Source organism: Artemia sp. Qi Xiang Cuo, chromosome 11, assembly GCF_049724085.1.
Source record: "Artemia sp. Qi Xiang Cuo chromosome 11, ASM4972408v1, whole genome shotgun sequence".
Classification (NCBI taxonomy): Eukaryota; Metazoa; Arthropoda; class Branchiopoda; order Anostraca; family Artemiidae; genus Artemia; species Artemia sp. Qi Xiang Cuo.
The window spans coordinates 34,242,538-34,268,245 of record NC_142804.1 but is presented as its reverse complement, the minus strand read 5'-3'; the positions used below and the strand labels follow the sequence as shown (position 1 = coordinate 34,268,245).

At 38.0% G+C, this 25,708-nt stretch overlaps 1 protein-coding gene across 1 annotated transcript in view; it reads right to left on the bottom strand.

Moving 5' to 3' along the window:
- Positions 1-866: 866 nt before the first annotated feature.
- LOC148946910 (CYFIP-related Rac1 interactor B) overlaps positions 867-25,708 on the bottom strand; it is a 112,501-nt gene continuing 87,659 nt past the window's right edge. The window contains exons 8-9 of the mRNA XM_089097190.1: positions 18,157-18,227; positions 867-1,671 (exon numbers count right to left, since the gene is read on the bottom strand). Of these exons, the coding sequence (XP_088953316.1) occupies positions 1,599-1,671; positions 18,157-18,227 (144 nt within the window). The 3' untranslated portion in view covers positions 867-1,598. The remainder of the gene's footprint in view (positions 1,672-18,156; positions 18,228-25,708) is intronic.

The window sequence follows — 25,708 nt, the reverse complement described above, 5'->3', positions numbered from 1 at the left end:
CCAACCAGTTACCCCACATTCATCTTTAAGAATGAAGGCATCAGAAGATTTGATGGGCTTTGTTTTGTGGAGATTTATTCCTCAGTTGATGTTTATCATCATTCTTTCATCCAGCTTAATCATCCCTCTAGATAAGTCCTGCATAAGACCTGTTGCTGAATATAGTAACCAACTTCATGCTCGGGCTTCCCAAAGTGACTTAAAGGAATAGTTCTAGAGAATTAAAAATATGGCCAGTAAGGTAGGGCTTAGCACAGTTAGACCGTGGACTACCACCACATCCACTCGAATCAATTCTTTCTAAGAAGCTTTTGCTATTTGCACCGTTTTTTTAAGGTCACAAGTCAAATACCACAGTTTGCTTAGATTACTGGAAGGACGAACACCAAGGATAAACTATATGAAATACCACTTGGTTAGGCACTGTACAACTATCTAAAACCATGTCCTTGAAGAGGTTATTCCTTCAAACGATTTAATAAGTACTTCAAGCGATGGTTTGATAGCTGCAAAAAACCTAGTAAGTAGACTGGATAGAAGACTAGCGGCATTCTGGGCATTTTGTATGTACCCGGAATCATAAAATATGACATATATTTAAAACAAAAAAATTGAACACATGGCGGCTGGCAAAACAAGACAACGCTAAAAACACAACCGGTTATAAGTTTGGCGAATGGGTTGGTTACCATAAACACCATTATTTGTATTACAGTAACATTGATTTTCTTTGGCTTGACAATTTATATATATATATATATATATATATATATATATATATATATATATATATATATATATATATATATATATATATATATATATATATATATATATACATATATATATCACTAAACAATAGATAATTCACTAAAATAAACTGCACTCATATTTCACCATGGGAATTATGAAATGACACTATACAACCGTGCAAAGGTAGATGTGCACACAGACTTCTCATTATCCCAATAAATTTCAGCTAAAAACCTACAGTCCTCTATTCAAAGGGGGATTTGGGAAAACAGGAAAATTAATCATTTTGAAAACACATTAAATGGATAATGGCAAGCGGGGCAAAACTAGAAAAATCTAGTTTTTCGTCGCTATTGCTGTAAGAGGGGATCTTTACACCATTATCATCATGATTAGTACTGAAAATTGTATTTTTTTTCAAGAAAAGAAAGTAAAAAGTCTTGGAGAACAGCTTTAGTGTTCTATTTTGATTAATAAATGGGTAATTACCCACATATGTGATACGATATATGCGATACGGTACCCATGCGATGCGATACGGCCCTTAAGGACCGCATCGCATATACCGTTTGATTTAGCTTATTCCTTTCAATTTAGCGGTGCCAATAAGTCCAGTATCAACAAAAGAAGCTGTGTACTTAATCATACCTTTGACGGTTGACTTCATACGTATCTAATGGCAACAACGTGCACTGTCAACAACTTAATAATGTGTTTTATCCCAGTTTCCCCTAGAAATACCCACCTCTTACCATAACTAGAGAAGAATGGCAACGATTTTAAGTACTAGGAAGTTTTGTACGAGTGGTTTGTTCTCAATAAGTAGAATCTAGGTAAATCCATATCTAGTTAGTTACTGCCAACAGCGACTTAATATTCTTAGGAGTTGATTCGTCGCGGAAATGGCGAGTGGTGTACCTGAAACAATTAGAATAAGAAAACAAAACAGAATTCTAAATATTATTCTTAACTCTTAAGAATCATAATACTAAAACTGTCAGAATAGAGCCTATGACGATATAAGGCCAAACAGCAAATTTCTTATTACAAATCACGTATTTAAAAACGGCTGCTGGCAAATAACTTACGTTGAATTTGACCTACAAATCCCTATTCATAAAATCAACCCTGGTTAGACTAAAACAAAACTGGTTAAACCCGTTCGAAATTTTTCTGAATAACTTAACGCATCATTACATGGTCACCCTTTTCTCTCATAATTACTGAACAAAACTAAAGGGATCACCAACCAAGCAAGAGCTCTTCTTTTTTAGAAAAGGGAAAACCTGACACAAGATAGATTAGAAAGGCTACCATTCATCCACATGCATTTGAAAAAGTATTGAGCTCTTTTCTAAAGTTGAAATTAATAATTTTATGTTTAGAACAATGAAAATATTCCTTGCTTTACATTCTGAGTATTAAAATAAAATCGCAGACATTCCAATATTCCCCTATCGCAAACCAAGTTAAGTTCCAATAAGAAAAAGGTACTTGTTAATTAAACGGAACAAACTCAAGAATTACGCTCTGTATGATCTGACCGAACCGGTTTGCCTCTCTGCAATCGGTTACGATTTACTTATTTTGTGTGAGAAAACAACGATGTATGTTTAATTTAATTAAACATTTAATATATAGATGTGGTTAGGGGTTAAGTTAGATTGGGTTAGGTATTTAATATGATACGTTCTGCGCGGCCTGCTTTCCGTAATTCTTTGTCGTAGCTTTCATAATTTTCTTTCTGAAGTTTTATATTATCATCAGACTTTGGTATATTTCATTAGGATTAACCTAACTTCACCTTTTTGCAGGGTCGTATCCAGGGGGGGGGTACCCTGTTTGACCCCCTCCCCAAAATGTTTTTCTGACTCGTAATAACGCAACAAAAATGGATATGAGCAAATTGTGTATGCGTTTTTTTTTAGGTTTTTTTGTATACCCCCCCCCCCCGATTTTTTTTTTGGTAAAACCCCCTCCGAAGAAAAAATCCTGGGTGCGGCCTTGCTTTTTAGATTTGTTCCGTATAATTAACAAGTACCAGGAAAAATTATAGTGGTTTGAGAGCATAGGTGCCTCCCTTCCTTCTACCGTACCTTAACATATCAAACAGTTGGTCATGACTGCAAAAGTCAGGAATGGTTGTTAAGCAGCTTATGTGCGACAACCAAAACCTTATGAAATGTTCTTATTGTATAAAAGTGCAGTCGACTACTCACTTTCTTTACAGAAGATTCTGTGACAGAATCTTCTGTCGTTCAAGAAAAACAAAATGAAGATGTGTCACTAAAAAAATGAGTGACGTCGAATACACGAAGCGTGATTTACGGCTCATTAGTCTTTTTCAAGTAGAACACTGATAAGCAACAAAACAAAATAAAAAAATGCATAGTACTTTTGGGCATTCATTATGGGATTACTGCATAAAGTCTGAATCACTATATTAAGAACTAAGCTTTTGAAATATGACTCTTTTTAACACTGATCTACCGAAGTCAATTGACTAATTTCAGGTTGACCAGGAAAACCGTTTTTTCTTAATGTTAAAGATGATTGGATGGGGACACATACCCTTTAGGGAGGGGGGTATCGATGATTAACGTTAAAATTCCAAATGACGCCAACCATAAATTCCTGGAAAGTGGTCAGAAAACTCCTTGAATTTTATCCCAAGACCTAAATGTTTTTACCTCCAACATTCACTGCGTAATATATATATATATATATATATATATATATATATATATATATATATATATATATATATATATATATATATATATATATATACATATATATACATATATATATATATATATATATATATATATATATATATATATATATATATCTGTCACTGACCAAAGAACTTTCAAGGCGAACTGTTTGTTTCCCTCATAGATTCAAAATACTAAAAATAAAAAAAAATGTCAGGTGAGATTCGTGAATAGGCACTTCCTCCTCGTTGTCTTCTGAAGAGGATGCACAACCTAGATAGCCTATAAAAGGTTTGGGTAAAATCTTTGACTACAAAAAACACTGCTTCGAAGTTTTTTTTAATTCAATTAATATTTTCAACCAGTTTTTACCTTGTATTAAATAATATAAAATAAGTTTGCTCAAATTAGAACTTAAAACGAGCAAAAACTATTAAGTATATGAATTTCGTATCAACTACCTTTGTATGTGATGCCGTTCTTGAAGTATTGAAACAAAAGCCAAACTTTAGTTTCGGTTACTTTTAGCCCGAGTCACACCTTACTTGCAATTCGTTACCACGAGCTATTTGAAACCCTGCACTTTCCATCTTGACATGCAGATTCACTGCATTTCAATGTAATTTTAATTGGAGGCTCAATGGAGGTATCTTAGGAGTATTTTACGAGAAGAATTTTTGATAAAAAATTCTCATTCGACCTAGCAGGTTCAAACTGAATAACATTTTATCAGTATTGTCATTTAAAACTTCAAAATTTTCCTCCACTCGCCAGCAAAAAGGAGACCTGCACACCTTCCATACGAGCCAAGGATCTTTGCCTCTTGGTTTGATCACCAAAATAAATAGAAAAATTATTTTTGGAGGCTTACTTTTAAAGGGGCTTATAACATATTTACAACCACACTTGTGTTACATTTAGCTATCACACAAGTAGAGGAGGGGGTCCGACTCCCGTACGAACACCAAATATGGGCATAGAATACTGACGGGGCTCCAAATAAGGGCATAGCCTCCCTAGGGAGAATGATTACGTAATGGGGTCAATGACCTCTTTTTTCCAAGGTCGATTTATTTGATGTTTCTATGTGTAATAACTCCGGAGCGAAGGTTGCACATGCGGATTGAATTCTAACGGGAGCAATGTTATTGATCTAGGACTCGAGGGGGAAGTGAATTTCCGAGAACTTGATTGCGTAATCGTTCGTGAATGTCATGGTGTCCAGAAATAGTATTTGTTGTTGTTGCTCTAGGCAATGTTATGAGTTTCCCGGAATTTGGAACACCTGTGCTGTCGACCTCAATTCACCTATCGTGAATCAATAATTCCCCTTAGAAACAACAAATTAATTTCCCCTTTCTTGACAGATCAATCAATCAATGACATCATCTGTCAGACTTTAAAAATTTTCGCCCTAGAAACATTTCTCCAGGAATAGATCCAAATCATTAATGTCTTTGCCTCGGGAACAACTCTTTTGGTCGAACTCCAAAGGATATTAATAACCAAAGGCCATGGAAACAATTAGGCAAGAAACATCTTAGCGATGAATTGTTTTAGCGCGCGAAAAGGTTTCTTATTAATTTGAAATGCGTTAGCGCAGAGATGCCAATAACAAAGGAACACGCTGAATTTACGTTTATGGATTATTTGGGCGAAACCGTTTTAGACAGGTTATGGAACTATTTCGGCGAAACAGATAGAGACATTTTAAAAGAAGATTTTTGAAGAGATTTTGGAAGAGGTTTTGAGTGTGGTCGTTATAATACACAAGTTTCATTTGAACAGTGTTGTGAGGTCCTCTAACCCAACCCCAAAGGGTTCCAATCCTCCTACCCCAACCCCGAAGGAAGCCCCGGTCCTCAAAAGCCCCCCAAGCTCCCAAAGGCCCTCCACCGGTCCCCAAATGTCCCCCAGGTCCCCAACTGTCCCCCCAGACCCTCAAAGGCCCCCCAAGCTCCCAAAGGGCCACCGGCGCCCCCAAAGGCCCACCCAGACCCCCAAAGGCCATCCCCCGGCCCCCCAAACGCCCAACGAGCGCCCAAAGGACCAACCGGGGCCCAAAGGCCCTCCACCGGCCCCCAACTGCCCCAAAGGCCCTCCCCTGGTCCTCAAAGGACCCCCGGGCTCCCCAAGGCCCAACGGGGTCCCAAAGGCCCACCACCGGTCCCCAAAGGTCCCCCAGGCACCCAAAGGCCCTCCCTGTGCCCCAAAGGCACACCCAGACCCCCAATGGCCATCCCCGGGCCCCCCAAAGGCCCATCGAGCTCCCAAAGGACCAACGGGGTCCCAAAGGCCCTCCACCGGTCCCCAAATGTCCCCCAGGCCCCCAAAGGCCCTCCCTGTGCCCAAAGGCCCTCCCTGTGCCCCCAAAGGCCCTCCCCCGGCCCCAAAGGTCCCTCGGACCAGAGAAGCGCCGCCGGGATAACACACACACACACACACACACACACACACACACACACACACACACACACACACACACACACACACACACACACACACACACACACACACACACACACACACACACACACACACACACACACACACACACACACACACACACACACACACACACACACACACACACACACACACACACACACACACACACACACACACACACACACACACACACACACACACACACACACACACACACACACACACACACACACACACACACACACACACACACACACACACACACACACACACACACACACACACACACACACACACACACACACACACACACACACACACACACACACACACACACACACACACACACACACACACACACACACACACACACACACACACACACACACACACACACACACACACACACACACACACACACACACACACACACACACACACACACACACACACACACACACACACACACACACACACACACACACACACACACACACACACACACACACACACACACACACACACACACACACACACACACACACACACACACACACACACACACACACACACACACACACACACACACACACACACACACACACACACACACACACACACACACACACACACACACACACACACACACACACACACACACACACACACACACACACACACACACACACACACACACACACACACACACACACACACACACACACACACACACACACACACACACACACACACACACACACACACACACACACACACACACACACACACACACACACACACACACACACACACACACACACACACACACACACACACACACACACACACACACACACACACACACACACACACACACACACACACACACACACACACACACACACACACACACACACACACACACACACACACACACACACACACACACACACACACACACACACACACACACACACACACACACACACACACACACACACACACACACACACACACACACACACACACACACACACACACACACACACACACACACACACACACACACACACACACACACACACACACACACACACACACACACACACACACACACACACACACACACACACACACACACACACACACACACACACACACACACACACACACACACACACACACACACACACACACACACACACACAGACATACACATATACACACACACACACACACACACACATACACACACACACACACACTAAAAAACAAACAAAAAAACACAAAAACAACAAAACAAAAAAAAAAAAACAAACAAACAAAAAAAAAAAAAACAAAACACAAACAAACCCAAATACAAAAAAACACTCACACACATACACACACACATACACACACACACACACACACACACACATACACACATATACACACACACATAAACACACACAAAAACACAGACAAAAAGACACACAAAAACACACAAAACAAAACACCAACCAAAACAGAAAAAAAAAACCACACACAAACACACACACAAAAACACACACACAAACTCACACACACACACACACACACACACACACACACACATAGGTGAGTGTTGTCTGAAACCTATGATTTGGGATATGTAATTTGCTATTTCTGACTTTTCATAACCGGATTTCTTAGTCTTTCGTAGGTGTATGGTGTCTGAAACCTATGATTTGGGATGTGTGGGTTGCTATTTTTTTACTTTTCTGAGCAGGATTTCTTAGCCATTCGTAGGTGTGTGTTGACTGAAACCTATGATTTGGGATGGTTAATTTGCTATTTTTGACTTTTCTGAGCTAGATTTCTTAGCCTTTCATAGGTGTGTCCTTTCAGAAAATTATGATTTGGGAAGTATAGTTTGCTTTTTGGACTTTTCAGAGCTAGGATTCTTAGTCACTCATAGGTGTTTGTTGTCTGAAACTTCGAGTTTGGGATGAGTAGTTGGCTATTTCAGACTTTTCTGAGCTAAGGTTTCTTAGTATTTCGTAGGTGAATGCTGTCTGAAACTTATGATTTGGGATATGTAAATTACTATTTCGGGCTTTTCTGAGTTAGATTTCTTAGTCTTTCATAGGCACGTGATGTCTGAAACCTATGATTTGGGCTATGTAATTTCCTTTTCTGACTTTTCATAACCGGATTTCATAGTCTTTCGTAGGTGTGTGGTGTCTGAAACCTATGATTTGGGATGTGTGGGTTGCTATTTTTTGACTTTTCTGAGCAGGATTTCTTAGCCATTCGTAGGTGTGTGTTGACTGAAACCTATGATTTGGGATGGTTAATTTGCTATTTTTGACTTTTCTGAGCTAGATTTCTTAGCCTTTCATAGGTGTGTCCTTTCAGAAAATTATGATTTGGGAGGTATAGTTTGCTTTTTGGACTTTTCATAGCTAGGAGTCTTAGTCACTCATAGGTGTTTGTTGTCTGAAACTTCGAGTTTGGGATGAGTAGTTGGCTATTTCAGACTTTTCTGAGCTAAGGTTTCTTAGTATTTCGTAGGTGAATGCTGTCTGAAACGTATGAGTTGGGATATGTAAAGTACTAGTTCGGGCTGTTCGGAGCTGGATGTCTTAGTCTTTCTTATGTGTGTGATGTCTGAAACCTATGATTTGGGATGTGTAGTTTGCTATTTTCGACTTTTCTGAGCTAGGTTTCTTAGCCTTTCATAAGTATGTGTTGTCAGAAAATTATGATTTGGGATGTGTAGTTTGCTATTTCAGGCTTTTCTGAGCTAAGGTTTTCTAGTATTTCGTAGGTGAATGTTGTCTGAAACCTATAGTTTGGGATGAGTAGTTTGCTATTTTTGACTTTTCTGAGCTAGGTTTCTTAGTCTTTCGTTGGTGTGTGTTGACTGAAACCTATGATTTGGGATACGTAGTTTGCTATTTTTGACTTTTCTGAGCTGGATTTATTAGCCTTTCCTAGGTGTGTGTTGACTGAAACCTATGATTGGGATGAGTGGTTTGCTATTTTTGTCTTTTCTGAGCTAGATTTCTTAGCCATTCATAGGTGTGTGTTGTCTGAAACTTATGATTTGGGATGTCTAGTTTGCTATTTGAACTTTTCAGAGCTATGATTCTTAGTCCGTCATAGGCGTTTGTTGTCTGAAACTTCTAGTTTGGGATGAGTAGTTTCGATATTTCAGGCTTTTCTGAGCTAAGTTTTCTTAGTCTTTCCTAGGTGTATGTTGTCTTAATCCTATGTTTTTGTATTTATATATTTCATTTTTGGGCTTTTCGGAGTTGTATTTAGTAGTCTTTCATTGGTGTTTGATGTCTTAAAAATATGATTCTTTATGTGTAGACTGATAACTTTTAATTTTCTTAGATGAATTTCTTAGCCTTTCATAGGTGTTTGTATTGTGAAAACTATAGTTTGGGATGACTAGTTTGCTATTTTTGACTTTTCTGAGCTAGGTTTCTTAGCGTGTTCTTAGGTGAGTGTTGTCTGAAACCTAGGATTTGGGATATGTAAATTACTATTTCGGGCTTTTCTAAGCTAGATTTCTTAGTCTTTCATAGGTATGTGTTGTCTGAAACCTATGATTTGGGATGTGTGGGTTGCTATTTTTTGACTTTTCCGAGCTGGATTTCTTAGCCGTTCATAGGTGAGTGCTGTCTGAAACTTGTGATTTGAGATGGTTAATTTGCTATTTCCGGCTTTTATTAGCTAGGTTTCATAGCCTTTCATAGGTGTGTGTTGTCAGAAAATTACGATTTGGGATGTGTAGTTTGCTATTTGAACTTTTCAGAGCTAGGATTCTTAGTCCATCATTGGTGTTTGTTGTCTGAAACCAATAGTTTGGGATGACTAGTTTGCTATTTCAGGCTTGTTCATTTTGAATTTCTGTCATGAAATGCAAGAGTTGGAAAATTAGGGTCTTAGTCCACCAGCTCAGTATTAGGGTCCCAGTCCACCAGCCTGAACGGTGGAAATTCACTAGCTCAGAATTGGGGTCTTAGTCCACCAGCCTGAATGGTGGAAATCCACTAGCTCAATATTGGGGTCTCAGTCCACCAGCCTGAATGGTGGAAATTCACTAGCTCAGAATTAGGGTCTTAGTCCACCAGCCCGAATGGTGGAAATTCACTAGCTCAGAATTGGGGTCTTAGTCCACCAGCCTGAATGGTTGAAATTCACATTAGACGACACAAAAACTTACACACACACAAAAACTTACAAACACGCACAAAAACTTACACACACACAAAAACTTACACACACACATACATTAAAAATTACACACACAGACACAAAAAATGACACACACACTATGAAACAGAAACACACACACACACAAAAACAAACACACACACACAAACACACACAAACATACACATGCATACGAAAACTTACATGAACACAAAAACATACATGCACACAAAAACTAACACACACACACACACGCAAAACTTAAATACAAACAAACACATTAAAACTCACAAACACACAAACAAAAAATTACACACAAACACAAACTTACACACACACACACACGCACACAAAAACTTAAACATGAACACAAAAAAAAATCAAACACACACTCACAAAAAAATAAACACACACACACACACACACACAAAAATAACACACACACAAACTAAAACTCACAGAAACACTCATAAACTTACACACACAAAAACTAACACACACACACACAAACAAAAAAAACAACTTACACATGCACACTAAAACTTACATACACACAAAAACTTACATGCACACAAAAACTTACACACACACACACACACAAAAATAAAAAACAAACACACAAGAAAAAACAAAAACAAACACGCAAAAAATTCAACACATAAAAAAAAATACACACACACACACACACACACACACACACACACACACAAAAACTAACACAAGAACACAAGAAAACTCACACACACACACGCACAAAAACATACAAACACACACATACACAAAACAAAAAAATACACACACGAAAACCTACACAAACACGCCAAAACTAACAAACACAAAAAAAAATAAACATGCACACTAAAACTTACACACACACACACGAAAACTAACACACACACGTCAAAACTTACACACACACACACACAAACTTACACACACACACACACACAAACTAACAAACAGACACATACACACACAACAAATAACACAAGCACACCAAAAATAAAAAGAACAAAAAAAATAAAATGCACAAACATAATTAAAAACACACACAAACACAAAACTTACACACACACACACACACACGAAACACACACACACCCCAAAACTTACACACACAAAAAAACTAACACACACAAACAAACACACACACAAAAAAAAACACAAACTAACACAAAAAAACTAAACACACACACACACACACACACACACACAAAAACTTACACATGAACACAAAAAAACTCACACACACACTCACAAAAACTTACACACACACACAAAACTTCCACACACACACACGAAAACTTAAACACACACAACAAAACTTACACACACAAAAACTTACACACACACACACACACACACAAAACCAAACACAAACACCCAAAAAACACTGACACACACAAAAACTTACACACACACACACACACACACACAAACTTACACAAACACACAAAAAACTTATATCCATATATGTATACACACATATATGTATACACACATATATGTATACACATATATGTATACACACACTTATATAGTGTGTGTGTGTGTGTGTGTGTGTGTGTGTGTGTGTGTGTGTGTGTGGGTGTGTGTGTGTGTGTGTGTGTGTTATCCGGGTGGCGCTTCTCTGGTCCGGGGGACCTTTTGGGGCCGGGGGAGGGCCTGTGGGGCACAGGGAGGGCCTTTGGGCCCCGGGCGGGCTGGGTGGAGCCGGGGGGACGGTTTGGGACCGGGGGAGTGCCTTAGGGACCCCGTGGGTCCGGGGGGAGCTCGATGGGCCGGTGGGGGGCCCGGGGATGGCCAGTGGGGGTCTGGGTGGGCCGTTGGGGCACCGGGAGGGCCTTTGGGTGCCTGGGGGGCATTTGGGGACCGGTGGAGGGCCTTTGGGACCCCGTGGGTCCTTGGGGCGTTCGGGGGACCGTTGCCGACCAGTAGATTCCCGGGGGGGCAGTGGGGGCCCGTTGGAGGGCCTTTGGGACCCCGTTGGTCCTTTGTGTGCTCGATGGGCCTTTGGGGGGCCCGGGGATGGCCTTTGGGGGTCTGGGTGGGCCTTTGGGGGCGCCGGTGGCCCTTTGGGAGCTTGGGGGGCCTTTGAGGGTCCGGGGGGACAGTTGGGGACCTGGGGGACATTTGGGGACCGGTGGAGGGCCTTTGGGAGCTTGGGGGCTTTTGAGGACCGGGGGCTTCCTTCGGGGTTGGGGTAGGAGGATTGGAACCCTTTGGGGTTGGGTTAGAGGACCTCACAACACTGTTCAAATGAAACTTGTGTATTATAACGACCACACTCAAAACCTCTTCCAAAATCTCTTCAAAAATCTTCTTTTAAAATGTCTCTATCTGTTTCGTCGAAATAGTTCCATAACCTGTCTAAAACGGTTTCGCCCAAATAATCCCTAAACGTAAATTCAACGTGTTCCTTTGTTATTGGCATCTCTGCGCTAACGCATTTCAAATTAATAAGAAACCTTTTCGCGCGCTAAAACAATTCATCGCTAAGATGTTTCTTGCCTAATTGTTTCCATGGCCTTTGGTTATTAATATCCTTTGGAGTTCGACCAAAAGAGTTGTTCCCGAGGCAAAGACATTAATGATTTGGATCTATTCCTGGAGAAATGTTTCTAGAGCGAAAATTTTTAAAGTCTGACAGATGATGTCATTGATTGATTGATCTGTCAAGAAAGGGGAAATTAATTTGTTGTTTCTAAGGGGAATTATTGATTCACAATAGGTGAATTGAGGTCGACAGCACAGGTGTTCCAAATTCCGGGAAACTCATAACATTGCCTAGAGCAACAACAACAAATACTATTTCTGGACACCATGACATTCACGAACGATTACGCAATCAAGTTCTCGGAAATTCACTTCCCCCTCGAGTCCTAGATCAATAACATTGCTCCCGTTAGAATTCAATCCGCATGTGCAACCTTTGCTCCGGAGTTATTACACATAGAAACATCAAATAAATCGACCTTGGAAAAAGAGGTCATTGACCCGATTACGCAATCTTTCTCCCTAGGGAGGCTATGCCCTTATTTGGTGCCCCGTCAGTATTCTATGCCCATATTTGGTGTTCGTACGGGAGTCGGACCCCCTCCTCTACTCACACAGATAATCATTTCCCTAAAAAAAAAAGTTAACATAACTAAAGAAGAAAATAAAACAACTAGCCGTTTTAGAAAAGAAAAATTCAGAGTTAATTGTGGCTAGTTTAGCAGAGGATGTAACTCGGTATAAACTTAGAAAATGTAAATTTTGCTGCTAAACAGTGTTACTAACAAGTCGACTTATCATAAGAAATATTACAATTATGATTCAAGTGTATCAGCTCTTTCTTCTTTCTTTTGTTCTATTTTCATCTGAGCTACTGTTTTCAAGGGAAAAAGAAGTGTGATGGCTCATTTTATCAAATTAACAGACCGACTGTAACTACAATACAACACAAGACTGGAAGTCTAATAGTAAAATCTCCAAAAAATGTCCTGGCATCGGCAAGTTCATAAAGCTTAATTATTAAAGCGTTTGGAAACTAGCATGTGCAACAGTTGTGCGTTACTTTGTCAAAATAATTGCTTACTCGTACTTAAGACATTGGCGACACTTCAGCTGGCAGTTGCCGGAATACAGAATTTACTTCGAACTGATTACAATTACAATCAGTAACACCAAGCAAACCTACCCAATTGTCCCTCTTACTTCCTAAAGGAACCAATTTTAGGCATATCCCATTAAATTCGAAAGACAAATTCAATTACATTATAAAGTTTTGGCAAGAAAAGTTGTTCCGCAGTAGAAACAGCAATAAAATCCAGATTGAAACGAAGAGGATAAAATACAGCCTCTGAGGCTTAAGAGGTATATCGGATTTGACTTTCCTCTTCCTTTTTAAGTCTAAACAGACATGGAAATGAAAGATATGGAAATGATCATAATAAACTATATTCAATCACTTTGAACCTATTTTTATCAACGGTAATAAAATGTTAATAGAGGCCGAAAATTTAAATAAACAAAAAATCAGAAAACAAAATAGACATAAAAAGAGTTGAGTTTGTAAATTGATTTCAAATTTATGAATTTTACTAAATTAATAGTTGTCTATTCGAATTTATTAACATTAGAGTAAATACAAAATTTAAGTACTGAGAGGAGACGAACTCAATCAGGAGAGTTAAATCATCTAATTCAGCAGGTTTGAGACCCCCTACAACGTAAGTATCAGCCCTCTAACTACAAAAAATACGGGACTTCCCATTTTCCTAATCACATATGGGTGTTGATTTGTTTCTATGATTTTTGTGCTTTTTTCATCAATAGCGATCGTATCGAATCAGCAGTGACATAGTATTAGAAGTATTAGTACTAGTATTAGAAGAGAGCTCATTCAGAAGAAAACTTGAAGTTCCACTGCCATTCTTAAGACGCAAAGGGTGATAGATCAGTTTACAAATATGAAGATGCATCTTCACAAAAAATCAAGCAAGTGCAATGACATATGTGACACTCGCTTCCAGCTCGTATGGTACTCGATCCTAACATGAGTTTTACACAAGATAAACAATTATTTTTTGAACAAGCTTAGTTTAGGTAGGTCAAAATAAGTTTCAGAAACTTACTGAGTTTTATATCTGAGCCGATTACGAAAACTATACCTGGCTTTTATATGTTTAAAATATTAAATAAGATTTATACGAAAGCGATTGTTTACACTAAAGGCTAATCATCTTTATTTGCGCCCAATGTTATTATCTCTTTACCAGAAAATCACAAATGACTGCTGCAATTTAAGCGATTTTGAGCTGTTTTTTTTTTTTTTTCGATGACTCCCGAGTTAAAAAAGGAAAAATATGCTGGTTTCACATTTTCCTTATTTTGTTTTCATATTGTGGAAAAAAATAAATCAAGTTAATTTAGTTTGTTTAACAAAAGCACAATAGATGGGAAATGGAAGTAGATAAATTTTTATGTTGGTTCTGCCAGCATTAAAAAAAAATATTCGTTACATTATTGTTATATTTTTGTTTTTAAAGGTGTAAAAAAAAAATTATTTTCAATATTTTTTTATATAAGGCATGAAATCTGTTCCAAAGGCAAGCACTTTGAACAATGTGTTGATTTTATAATCTACAACCATCACAGCAAGTCTTAGATGTCTGTCACAAATTGTTTCAAAGATAGATGTCTGTTTCAAACTTATATCATAGATATCTATCACAAACTTACTGAATCTTATATATTTGGAATCATAATAATAATAAGCCGATATTTTTGATGCATCTACTGATATGAAAATTCCGTTTCTTTGGAAAATCGGTTACTATTGAGCCGCATCACTTCTTGCTACAGTTCTTCACCAACAACTGTTTGATTCATCTATTTACAAAATATGAAATGTATTCGTATTTAATTTGATTAATGTAGATGCTGAGGCACACAAGGAGTGGAGGGAAGGGGATTCATAGCTACCTTACACTCTCAAAATCTAAAGATCTTATAATTTTTCGTATGAGTTCTTCCATTTTCATTCAATGTGTCTAAAACGAATGTTGTACCTCAATCGAAAGAAAATACTATGTTCGGCCCAGTCTAGTGGTTATATTTTCTTCTATATATTATAGACTATCTATCTAATTTGTCTTCCTAGAATCTAACTTGCTTTTACTAAATCAATATCTATTGTTTTTTATCCCAAGTTCAACTGGATTGAGAAAGAGTCAATCTAGGTGTCAAAGTGTAAGCAGAGGAATACATTTCTTTGTCAAAACTCTCATAAACCAGGTTTGCTATCGTAGCGATCCAAGCAGTGGTGTTGCTAAGATTCGTAGGATCTATTACGAAAATTGAGCGCGAATAAAATAGATGATTAGTGTTCAGCTTTGGGCATGAGTTGAAAAACCTAAAGCCGCAGCTTCAACTCCAGCTTCTTACCCCTAGCATATATAACCAAAATAGGATAAGTCAATGTAATGGATATAGGATGGCAGAACTAGAACATTTACTCTTATTTCCCACAGAGTTTGATTTCAGGTGGCTTTGCGCTGTGACTAGTTGTTAGTTTCCCTTTTCCTTGCTTTCCTTTCATCAGATGTCCTGCTGACAGGATTTTTGAACTCGCCCTCGACATAGTCCGAATTGTATCCCAACTCCCAAAAATTACAGCTTAGTCGCTATAGTACATTTCCTATTAAACATGGTTGACGTCTAATTTTGGAATTAGAATCGGCTATAAAAAAGACTAAAGAACATTTTTCCAGGAAATTACAAATACTTTCAGATTAGAGACTATAGACTTTCATTAAGAAAGATTAGGGACTTTCATTTAAGAATGAAACACAACATCATCCAAATAACTGCGACGGCTGGCTTGACAGTACCCAATTCAATCAACTCCATTTTCGATTGTTAGTGGCTCCAATCTATCCTTAATTCAGTGTTTCAGAGCGTCAACCGTCTCTGGTTAGTTAACCTACCACAAGAGCTCCCCATAAAAGAATCCAAAAGGAGTCAAAATACAGCTCCAGACGGCCAATTCACATGAGCATTTCGGTTGATTATCTGATATCCAAAAACAATCCGCAAAAGATTCACTGTTATTTTGGCAATATTAATCTCTGTAAGCAAGTATTTGTTCAGGATAGCATTGTAAAATTCAAACACGCCGAACAACTACTCATTGACGCACATACTATTCAATAATAATGTGTGGATTCTCTGATCCTCAAATATGACCGTTTTGTTCATTGACATAGCCTCTGAGACGGAAATGAAGTTCATCGAAAAACACCATTTTGAAAAAAAAAATCACTACAAATATCTTCATGACACTCCCATCCCCCGTCATCTCATCCTACCATTCATAAATCTCAAACATAAAACTAGATTCCTGTCAAACTTCATGAATGTCACTAACCCACGAAGTTCAACTGACACCAAACTGCTCGTTCTGGTAGATCTCACGTTGACAAGTAATTAGGGACCATTCTCCTCTACAAAAGTTAGATTGGGAATGAACCCCAAAAGTTGCAACTAGGACTGCTACTCTGACTTTCTAGCAGGTTCGCCAGAGATCTGACAATTTCTTCTCCTCATTACCGTGATGAGAAAATTTATGGACCCTTCTCTCCCGAGCACATAAACGATTGGACCCTGACCATATGAAGGCACAGTTAGAACAGTAGCTCTTACTTCCCACCAGGATTGGCAGAGATCCGATAACCTCTTCTGGAACAGGGCCTGTTAATAAGAATTTTCGAACTGTCCCCCAACCACCTCCCCAAGATGTCAAAGTATGTCAGGACACATAAAAGATCCCAACTGGGGCACTAGCTCTTACTTTTCATCGGGTTTGGCTCAGATCTAATAATAACGTCCGGTAGATGCACTGATGAAAAGATTCAGGGAGACCCACTTTCCCTCTCCCACCCATGAGACCCCGTGTAAAACCCAGAATTTTGGATTTCAAGATTTCCATTTTCACACTTTTCCATTATTCTAGAAATCTAAAAGAAATTTCAAGTTGCACTTTATGGCTCTCAAAAAGATAACTACTTGACATACTTTGACAAATTTTCCTGCTTAAACTCTTCGAAGTCCAATATAATATGATCCCCAAAATGTTTGCTTTTGGAGCAAAGCAGTTTTGTTTTGTTTCTGTTTTTACATTATTTAGTGGACTAGGAAAAACAGATTTGTATTTTTGTACTACAAATTACAATAATTTTTTTCTTAATTTTCTTCTCCGTCTCACGATTCTCATATCAGAATAGCCTTTCGATTTTTTTTTCTTTCGTTACCAAATTACGGTTGCTCAACAGCAAATACATATTTATATATAAAAAAGCCGGTTGAACCAACCTGAGAGATAAGAGGAATCTTTAACACGTTTGTCAAGGCCAGTTGTAAAAACCTAGAAAAAATGATATATTCCTGAGCCGTTGGTATATGAAGATGAGTCCTAACAGAAATATTTACCTGTTGTTTTTTGTTTTTTTTTAAGGAAAAAGAGGCTTAATTTACACGATAAACTCGAAAATAAAGAAGCACATACCTGAGCGCATTCAGTAGGTTTTCCGACAAGGCCGGAGGCTGCTCTTTTAAAACCTTCACACAGCCTTTAATCTGAAAAACAATAAGAAAATAAAATTTCTCGAGTTTCGAGTAAAATTTAAATCTATTTAGCAAGTGCTAGAAATTTTGCTAGACTTGTAACGATTAATGAAGTTTTAAGGTGATGTTTGGCAGAAAATTATCCAAGTATTTGAAAAAAAAAAATTATGAACAATAAAACTATGTTAAAATGAGTTTTGATCACAAGAGAGGTGAAATCCCACTTTTAAAAAGAGATAGAATCCTACTGAAAAGAATAATAGGCAGCGCAATAGCGCTGCCTAAGTAAAGAGCGATGTCGGCACAGTATATTATTTTTTCCGACCAGGGCATTTCGTAAAGAAAGAGTTGTCACAGAAACTTCAAAAGGGGCTCATTCGACTGGAAATTGAAAGTTTCAGTGTCCTTTTTAAGAGTCAAAAGTGATTGGAGGGCAACCACCCCCCCCGCCCATCATATCCCCGAACATATCCAATCAAAATTTTAGGATAGTGATTTTGTTTAGCGTAGTTGAAAGGTCCAATCATTGTGTCTTTGAGGATGACATACCTCCCCACAGCCTTCACGGCAAGGGCTATAAGTTATAATAGTTGCCAATTATTACCATGAAAGTGTGGTCGTATAAACTTCGGAGGGGGTTCATTCGACTGGAATTCAGAAGTTCTAATGTCATTTTTAAGATTTAAGGTCGTATAAACTTCGGAGGGGGTTCATTCGACTGGAATTCAGAAGTTCTAATGCTATTTTTAAGATTAAAAAAAAATCCCCCAAATCCTCTTTCCTCCAAATGCATCAGATAGAAATTTTTAGATAGCCATTTTGTCCAATAGTCTAAAGTTCAAATAACAAGACCTTCGGAGTTGAAAAAAACTCAGAACCTGGGGGTAAGGGTAAAAGTTATGCCCCAGGGGCATATAAGGTTTTTATGGAAGAGTGGTCGTATAATCTTTGGAGGATGCTCATTTAATCGGAAATCAAAAGTTTTAGATCCCTTTTAAGAGTCAAAAGCGATAGAAGGCAACTAGACCCCCCCTCCAAAGACCTCTTTTCCCCAAACGCTCTTGATCGAAAATGTGATACAACCAATTTGTTCAAAATAGTCCAAAGAATAAATAACAAAGCCTCCAGGGTTGACACAGCCCACCAGAGCCCTGGGGCAGATGTTGTAAGTTATACCCCGGGGGCACATAATTTTTTTATGGAATGGATGGTCGTATATACTTCAGACGGGACTTATTTGACTGGAAATTGGAAGTTATAGTTTCTTTTTAAACGTCAACTGATTTGACAGCAACCACTCCCATCCCCCCCACGCCCAACATTTCCAAAAACAAACTTCCAATCAAAATTTTTAGACATCCATTCTCTTAAGCACTGTTGAAAGGACCAGTAATTATGCTTTTGGGGATGTCAACCCCCCATAGCCCTCAGGGCAAGGGCTGTAATTTAGGCAATTCGTTCATTGTTTACATATACTATATGTTATTGAGAAAGGTATGCATGTTTGACCTTTACTTTTCAAAATGACGAATGGCATTCAGGTGATCGATTCAGAGAATGTTGAGGGGAGTGTTGAACTAAGTCAAAATACGTTATGCGTATACGGGTCGTTGGAAGAGCGTAACACAAGAATGGCAGAGTATATTAATTTAGCACTTTCAGGAAATGATATGGGAGATGATCAATTGACCAAAAAGGCAATATTAGTACGCTACTACTACTACAGCTACCGCCACTACTACTACTACCACACTATTACATTTACAACATTCAGGGGAAATTCAATATAAATCAAAGACACCATGTGCATGCGCACTGTCAAAAGAATGTATCTCAAGAATGGATCTCGGAATAAAGTTGGAACTTTCCGAGAATGCTTAAAGTGGAAGATCAATCGACCAAAAGGCAACGTGTGCACGCTACTACTAATACCTTTACCACTACCCCTGCTACATTTGATACTACTTGAGAATACTACTACTACTACTACTTCTATAAAAAAAACTACTTGCAAGGCTAAGAGCATTAACGTGGAAATCTCCAGAAGTATATGAATGCAAAGGTTATCGAAAGGACACATCAGCAATGTCAAAGCAACGGCTATTTATATTAAGTTGAAAATGAGAGGGATATTCAACTGACCAAAAGGCAATATGTTAATACTAGTGAAATTACTATTAATACTACTAGTGGTAATACTAATACTACTACTGTGACTACTATTACAACTATGCCTAAGGGTATGAAGGTGAATTTTTCAAGATATTTCAAGGGGGATGGTGAGATGAATCACAACACGTCGTCTGTATGCAGGTTGTCAAAAGGGTGTATAAGCAATATGTTAGGACCAGTTTGGTGTGATAAGTTGAAACTTACAGGACTCGTTGTGGGGGATATTGAACTAACCAAAAGACAATATTGCTAATGCTTCTACTCAATACTACTACTACTATTACTACTTCTACTGCTACAAAAGCTAAGGCTACTACTATTAATTTAACTGCTACTACTACTACTGCTACTTCTATTACTGCTGGTATCATTACTACTACTGTTAAGGCTATTAGGGCAAAATTTTTCGAGAACTTTGAAACTGTATTGAACTAAATCGGAACCCACTATGCCTACAAATATTGTCCAGAGGATGTGGTGGCCGGCGTTTATCCCCCCCCCCCGGCCGAAAAATATCCCCCCTCAGAAAATACCCCCCCCCTCCCGCCGGAAAATACCCTCCCATGAAAAATAAGGCTTTCCGAATTTGTGAATTTAATTTAAGTTTTATTTTTCCATTTTCCGTAGGGGGAAGGAGTTTTGGTTCTTGTGTATTATACGCCACTCACTCAAGTTTACTCTATGTAAAACTCCAGAACAAACCGGTTTCTTCGGTTAGTTTCTTTCAGGTTAGCACGAGACAAGACAAAGACAAGTGACATAATAGATGGGAAATATATAACTTGGGCTATATATTTGCACACAAAGGAGGGGGGGGTAAAGTATTTGGACAGTTTGAAGTCAGAAAACAATTCTCACTTCATAATATGCAGAATAACTGAACCTACTTCATCCCCCCCCCCCTATTGTGTAAATATATAGCCCAAATTTGTCTCTAAAGTAACGAATAAACCGGTATCTTCTCGAGATTTACACAGCGTAAACTTGAGTGAGTGGCGTATAACACATAAGTATCGGAATTTTTCATGGAGAGCTGGATTTCCCGGTATTACTTAAAAACGATCAGAAATTAAATTAAAAAAAAGCAAGTTTTTTCAACTGAAACAAAGAAATTATAACGTATATGAAAGGAGTTGCCCCTTCCACAAGACCTTGCTCTTTACGCTAGAGTTTTGACTTTTTATCCAATTTCTTTAAGAACGTTTCCTGAAACACAATGGCTGTTTAATTCGAACAATAAGCTTTGTTTTAAAATTCAATAAAAAAGAACTTTAACGTAAAGAGCGAGGTCTTGAGGAGGAGACAACCCCTTTCATATATGTAATAATTTCAGTTCGTTTTAAAGTTTGATGTTGCTCCTCACTTTCAGTTGAAAAAACTTGCTTTTTTAAATTTAATTTATGATCTTTTTTAAATATTACCGGGAAATCCGGCTCTCTCTCTCCATGAAAAATTCCGGTACTTGTGTATTATTTGCACATTTTGTTCAAAACGTTCCAACAGTGAATTATCTATGCCTCTGGGGGTGAAAAAACCCACTGTAAGGGAGCAACAGTTACAAGCTGCCCATTTTTGACATACAAGGGTTTTATGGAAGAGGTGATGGCATAAAATTGGGAGGATGTTCATTCGATTTGAAACCGGTAGTTCTAGTTTCCTTTTTAAGAGTCAAAAGTGATCGGAGGGCAACAAAGTCAAATAACTATGCCTCCAGGGTTGACAAAATCTTGTGTGTTAGATTCCCAGTTCTTTCATTAGATTTTCCTTACTACCGTTGTTCAATTTTCAAGGCCTGCTGTTTGATTTTCAGTTACTTTCATCGAGTTTCCTATACTAGTGTTGTATAATTTACTATATTTATAATCTTACTTCTGGTGATAGAGATTCGATTTCCCTTTTTAATCTTTCAAATAAACAATGCATGCTAAATAAATAATTATTCACTAGCAAAAACATGAAGTATATTTCAGTAAAATGGGATATATTCACTTTCCTAGGTCTCTCAGGCTAACAGCCGACGCCTTTGTAAAAAGATTATGTACGTCAGAAAAGGCTGGTTTTCCTTTCATCTGAAAAATGAACCTGAAAAGAAGATGCAATAAAACTAAGGCACAAATAAGATGGAAGACATTCTTTCTTCTTTTTTTTTCCTATTTTCTTTTCAAGAGACCAAGGAGAGACAGGGTTCAATTATTATGATACAAATTCAGTCTCCAGTGGACACCTTTGATCTACTGGTCCGAAAGGCCAGTTCCGATTAAATTAAAAAAAAGCTTTTTCAAATGAAAGTAAGGGACACATTAAAACTCAAAACGAACATAAATAATTCCGTATATGAAGGGTTTTCCCCCCCCCCCTCCTCAATACCTTCCTCTTCACGGTAAGGTTTCTAGCACTTCTAAAAAACTTCCTATATTAATTAAACGACCCTTGTGTTTCAGGAGTCGTTCTTACAAAATTGGGACAAAAAAAGCGAAATTTTTTCCAAAAGGGAAATTATCCCCATGGAAACCTACCTCAATCCGAAGATCCCCCCTTCCAAAAAATGTATGATGCTTCCCAAATAATAAATACTATACGTAAACAGTAGTAAGTATCTATTGAATTTGCCCACTTTACGTTCCCTGGCAGCTTTCCAAGACAGATTAGCAGACTGATTATTGCTATTGTTGTCAATTGAATATGGAATTATACAAAACCTACCAGACAAGTTGCCGGGCCAACCAGACATGTTTCTGGGCCAAGCAGACAAGTTTCTGGTTACGTAGACTAGATTTCTATTTCATGATATACATGTTTTTTTTAGGGTAAATCCGTGTCAGAAAAACCGGTGCGTCTTTTTTAGCTGCCAATATATTCAATTATTTTTTTGTATATATTCAGGTTTCAGATTGGAATTTTCTACAGTTTGAATAGTTCATTCAATCTACTAGTATCAATATTTTTGCAATCATTTACATTGATATGCAAAATGATATTGTGGATATGCATTTGGACCACGACGTAGAAGCTTCATACAATAGTCTAATGATGGAGAATCAGTTTTCATTATATCGACAAGCATTCCCCGAGAAAATATCTTCCTTTGAATAGACAACTCTAGATTATTTTTTTTTTTATATATTCAAGTTTCAAATTTCTACATTATTCTATAGAAGCTCTTCACCTTTTCAAAGAGAGTGACTATCCCCATGCATATAGGTAATACTTCTACAGGGCATTACACCTTTTCAAAGAGAGTGAGAGGAGGAATCGGAATAGTATCCTCTCACATAATGGAATTTGAGGGTCGATAAAGTGAAATTATGTCACTATTCTAGTTTTTCTAAACCAGTATTGCCTATAACTTAATATATTTAAATATTTTTTGATAACTGGATACGTGATTTGAATAAAGCCCAGTATCGCATACACTATTAGAGATATCAAAATGATATCTCATTTGCATTAAGCTAACTCAAGTTCGTTAGCGTTAGCAGTTTAGTTTCCAATGGTTTCACAGATTCAAAAGGGTGCGACTAAAAACATGTTTTTATTTATTGGATAACTGAAAAAAAACCATAGCTTAGATCAATGCTTCGATGTTTGGCTAAATATTCACATTTTCAACGTTTAGTATTAGGGGGGATTTTCTTCAAACAGCTTAGAAACAAACTAGGCCGACTTTTATAGGCTGAATTTTGAACGGCTCAGTGAGCCCTAATTCTTCTTTTCTCAGATTCAAAAGGATGCGATATCGTTCGGGGGGGGGGAGGGGGTATTTTTCCATGTCTTTTCTCAGGGATATTTTCCATGGGGATTATTTGCCTCGGGCCTGTTTTTTTCTGGGGGTGGGGTAAATACCAGCTACCGAAAAAGGATATGGAAAGATACAAAATACCGCTAATACTTTAAATGCATCAAACAAGGCTCGCTCAATGCAGATTAAAACCAGAAAAGAACAGAAACGACTAAGAATAAGAAATTCTTCAAACAGCTTAGAAACAAACTAGGCCGACTTTTTATAGGCTGAATTTTGAACGGCTCAGTGAGCCATAATTTGACATGCCTGAAATCATGAATTAGAATATTTAATTGACTGTTTGGGGATTTTCTGACCTAGGTTTTTTAGGTTTTCGTGTTTGTTTGACTCCTTGGGTTTATTATTTGAGAAGTTAACTCTAGTATTTTGTGGTTTTACGCGCCTGAAATCATGAATTAGAATATTTAATTAGCTGTTTAGGGGTTTTCAGACCTAGGTTTTTTAGATTTTCGTGGATGTGTTATGTAATGTTTTATTAGTAATTAAGGTTTATTGAACTATAAGTTTTGACGTCTCAAAGCTTTGTTTCCATGGCACAATCAGATCTGATTTAAGAGATACGAATTCTTATAGGCTAGCAGGGGTTAGAAACATTCTTCTAAGCCGTGGCGATGACAACTTTTGGTGTTTGCAGGGATGAAAAAAGGTGGCCTCTTCTTCTCGGGCTATCTGGAGATCAGATTCCTTTGGGAGCATTTACCTTGGAGACTTACGAACTAATTATCCACTATTGGACTAGACGCAGACATACAAATGAAATAAACACAGATAAGAAAGACAATAGATTTATTGAACTTACATGCTTAGTCGTACAGCAACGGGTCACTTCAATGACAATAATGGTGACCAATATATAATAATTTCGTACTAATCGTTTCAGATCTGACTTATGATTAAAAATTAAAAAACACATCTACCCCACTTCCAAACGCAGTTCTTTCGTCCTGCGCTGTAAGGACTAGCTTGCCATTGGCTCAAGTGGACCAAGGATGTAAGTCTTTCGTCCAATAATTTCTTTTAAATATTCCTGATGATTCAGGCGTTCACACGGTTTTTGCCATTTAAACTTTCTTAGAAGTATTGTACGTAGCATATTTTTTTGCTACTAATTATCTTAGCGAAATTCGAACAACTATCGTCGCTGTTTGACTGAAGCTAGAAATGCAGTCTCTCTTTTTGCTGATTAAGAATTTAGACTCTTGGAAGCGGTATTTGAACTCAATTAGGGGACGTTTAATTTCTGCCCGAATCATCTTTAGAAGGAAAGAATCTTGTATTTTAAATATATCGCCTTTTACTCCTGGTACACATCACCCTTCCCATCAATTAATGACGTCCCGTCATTAGTGACTGCTTATTAGGAGTGCTTAAAATTTTTCAATTATTTTTCTTATTTTATTCTACATCCCTATCTAAAATACATCTACCGGACTAAGATTATTTATGGTTCTAGGTTAGCTACTATGCTAAGGATTTTTTTTTCTATATCTAGCACTGATTACTTTTACATTTCCAACAA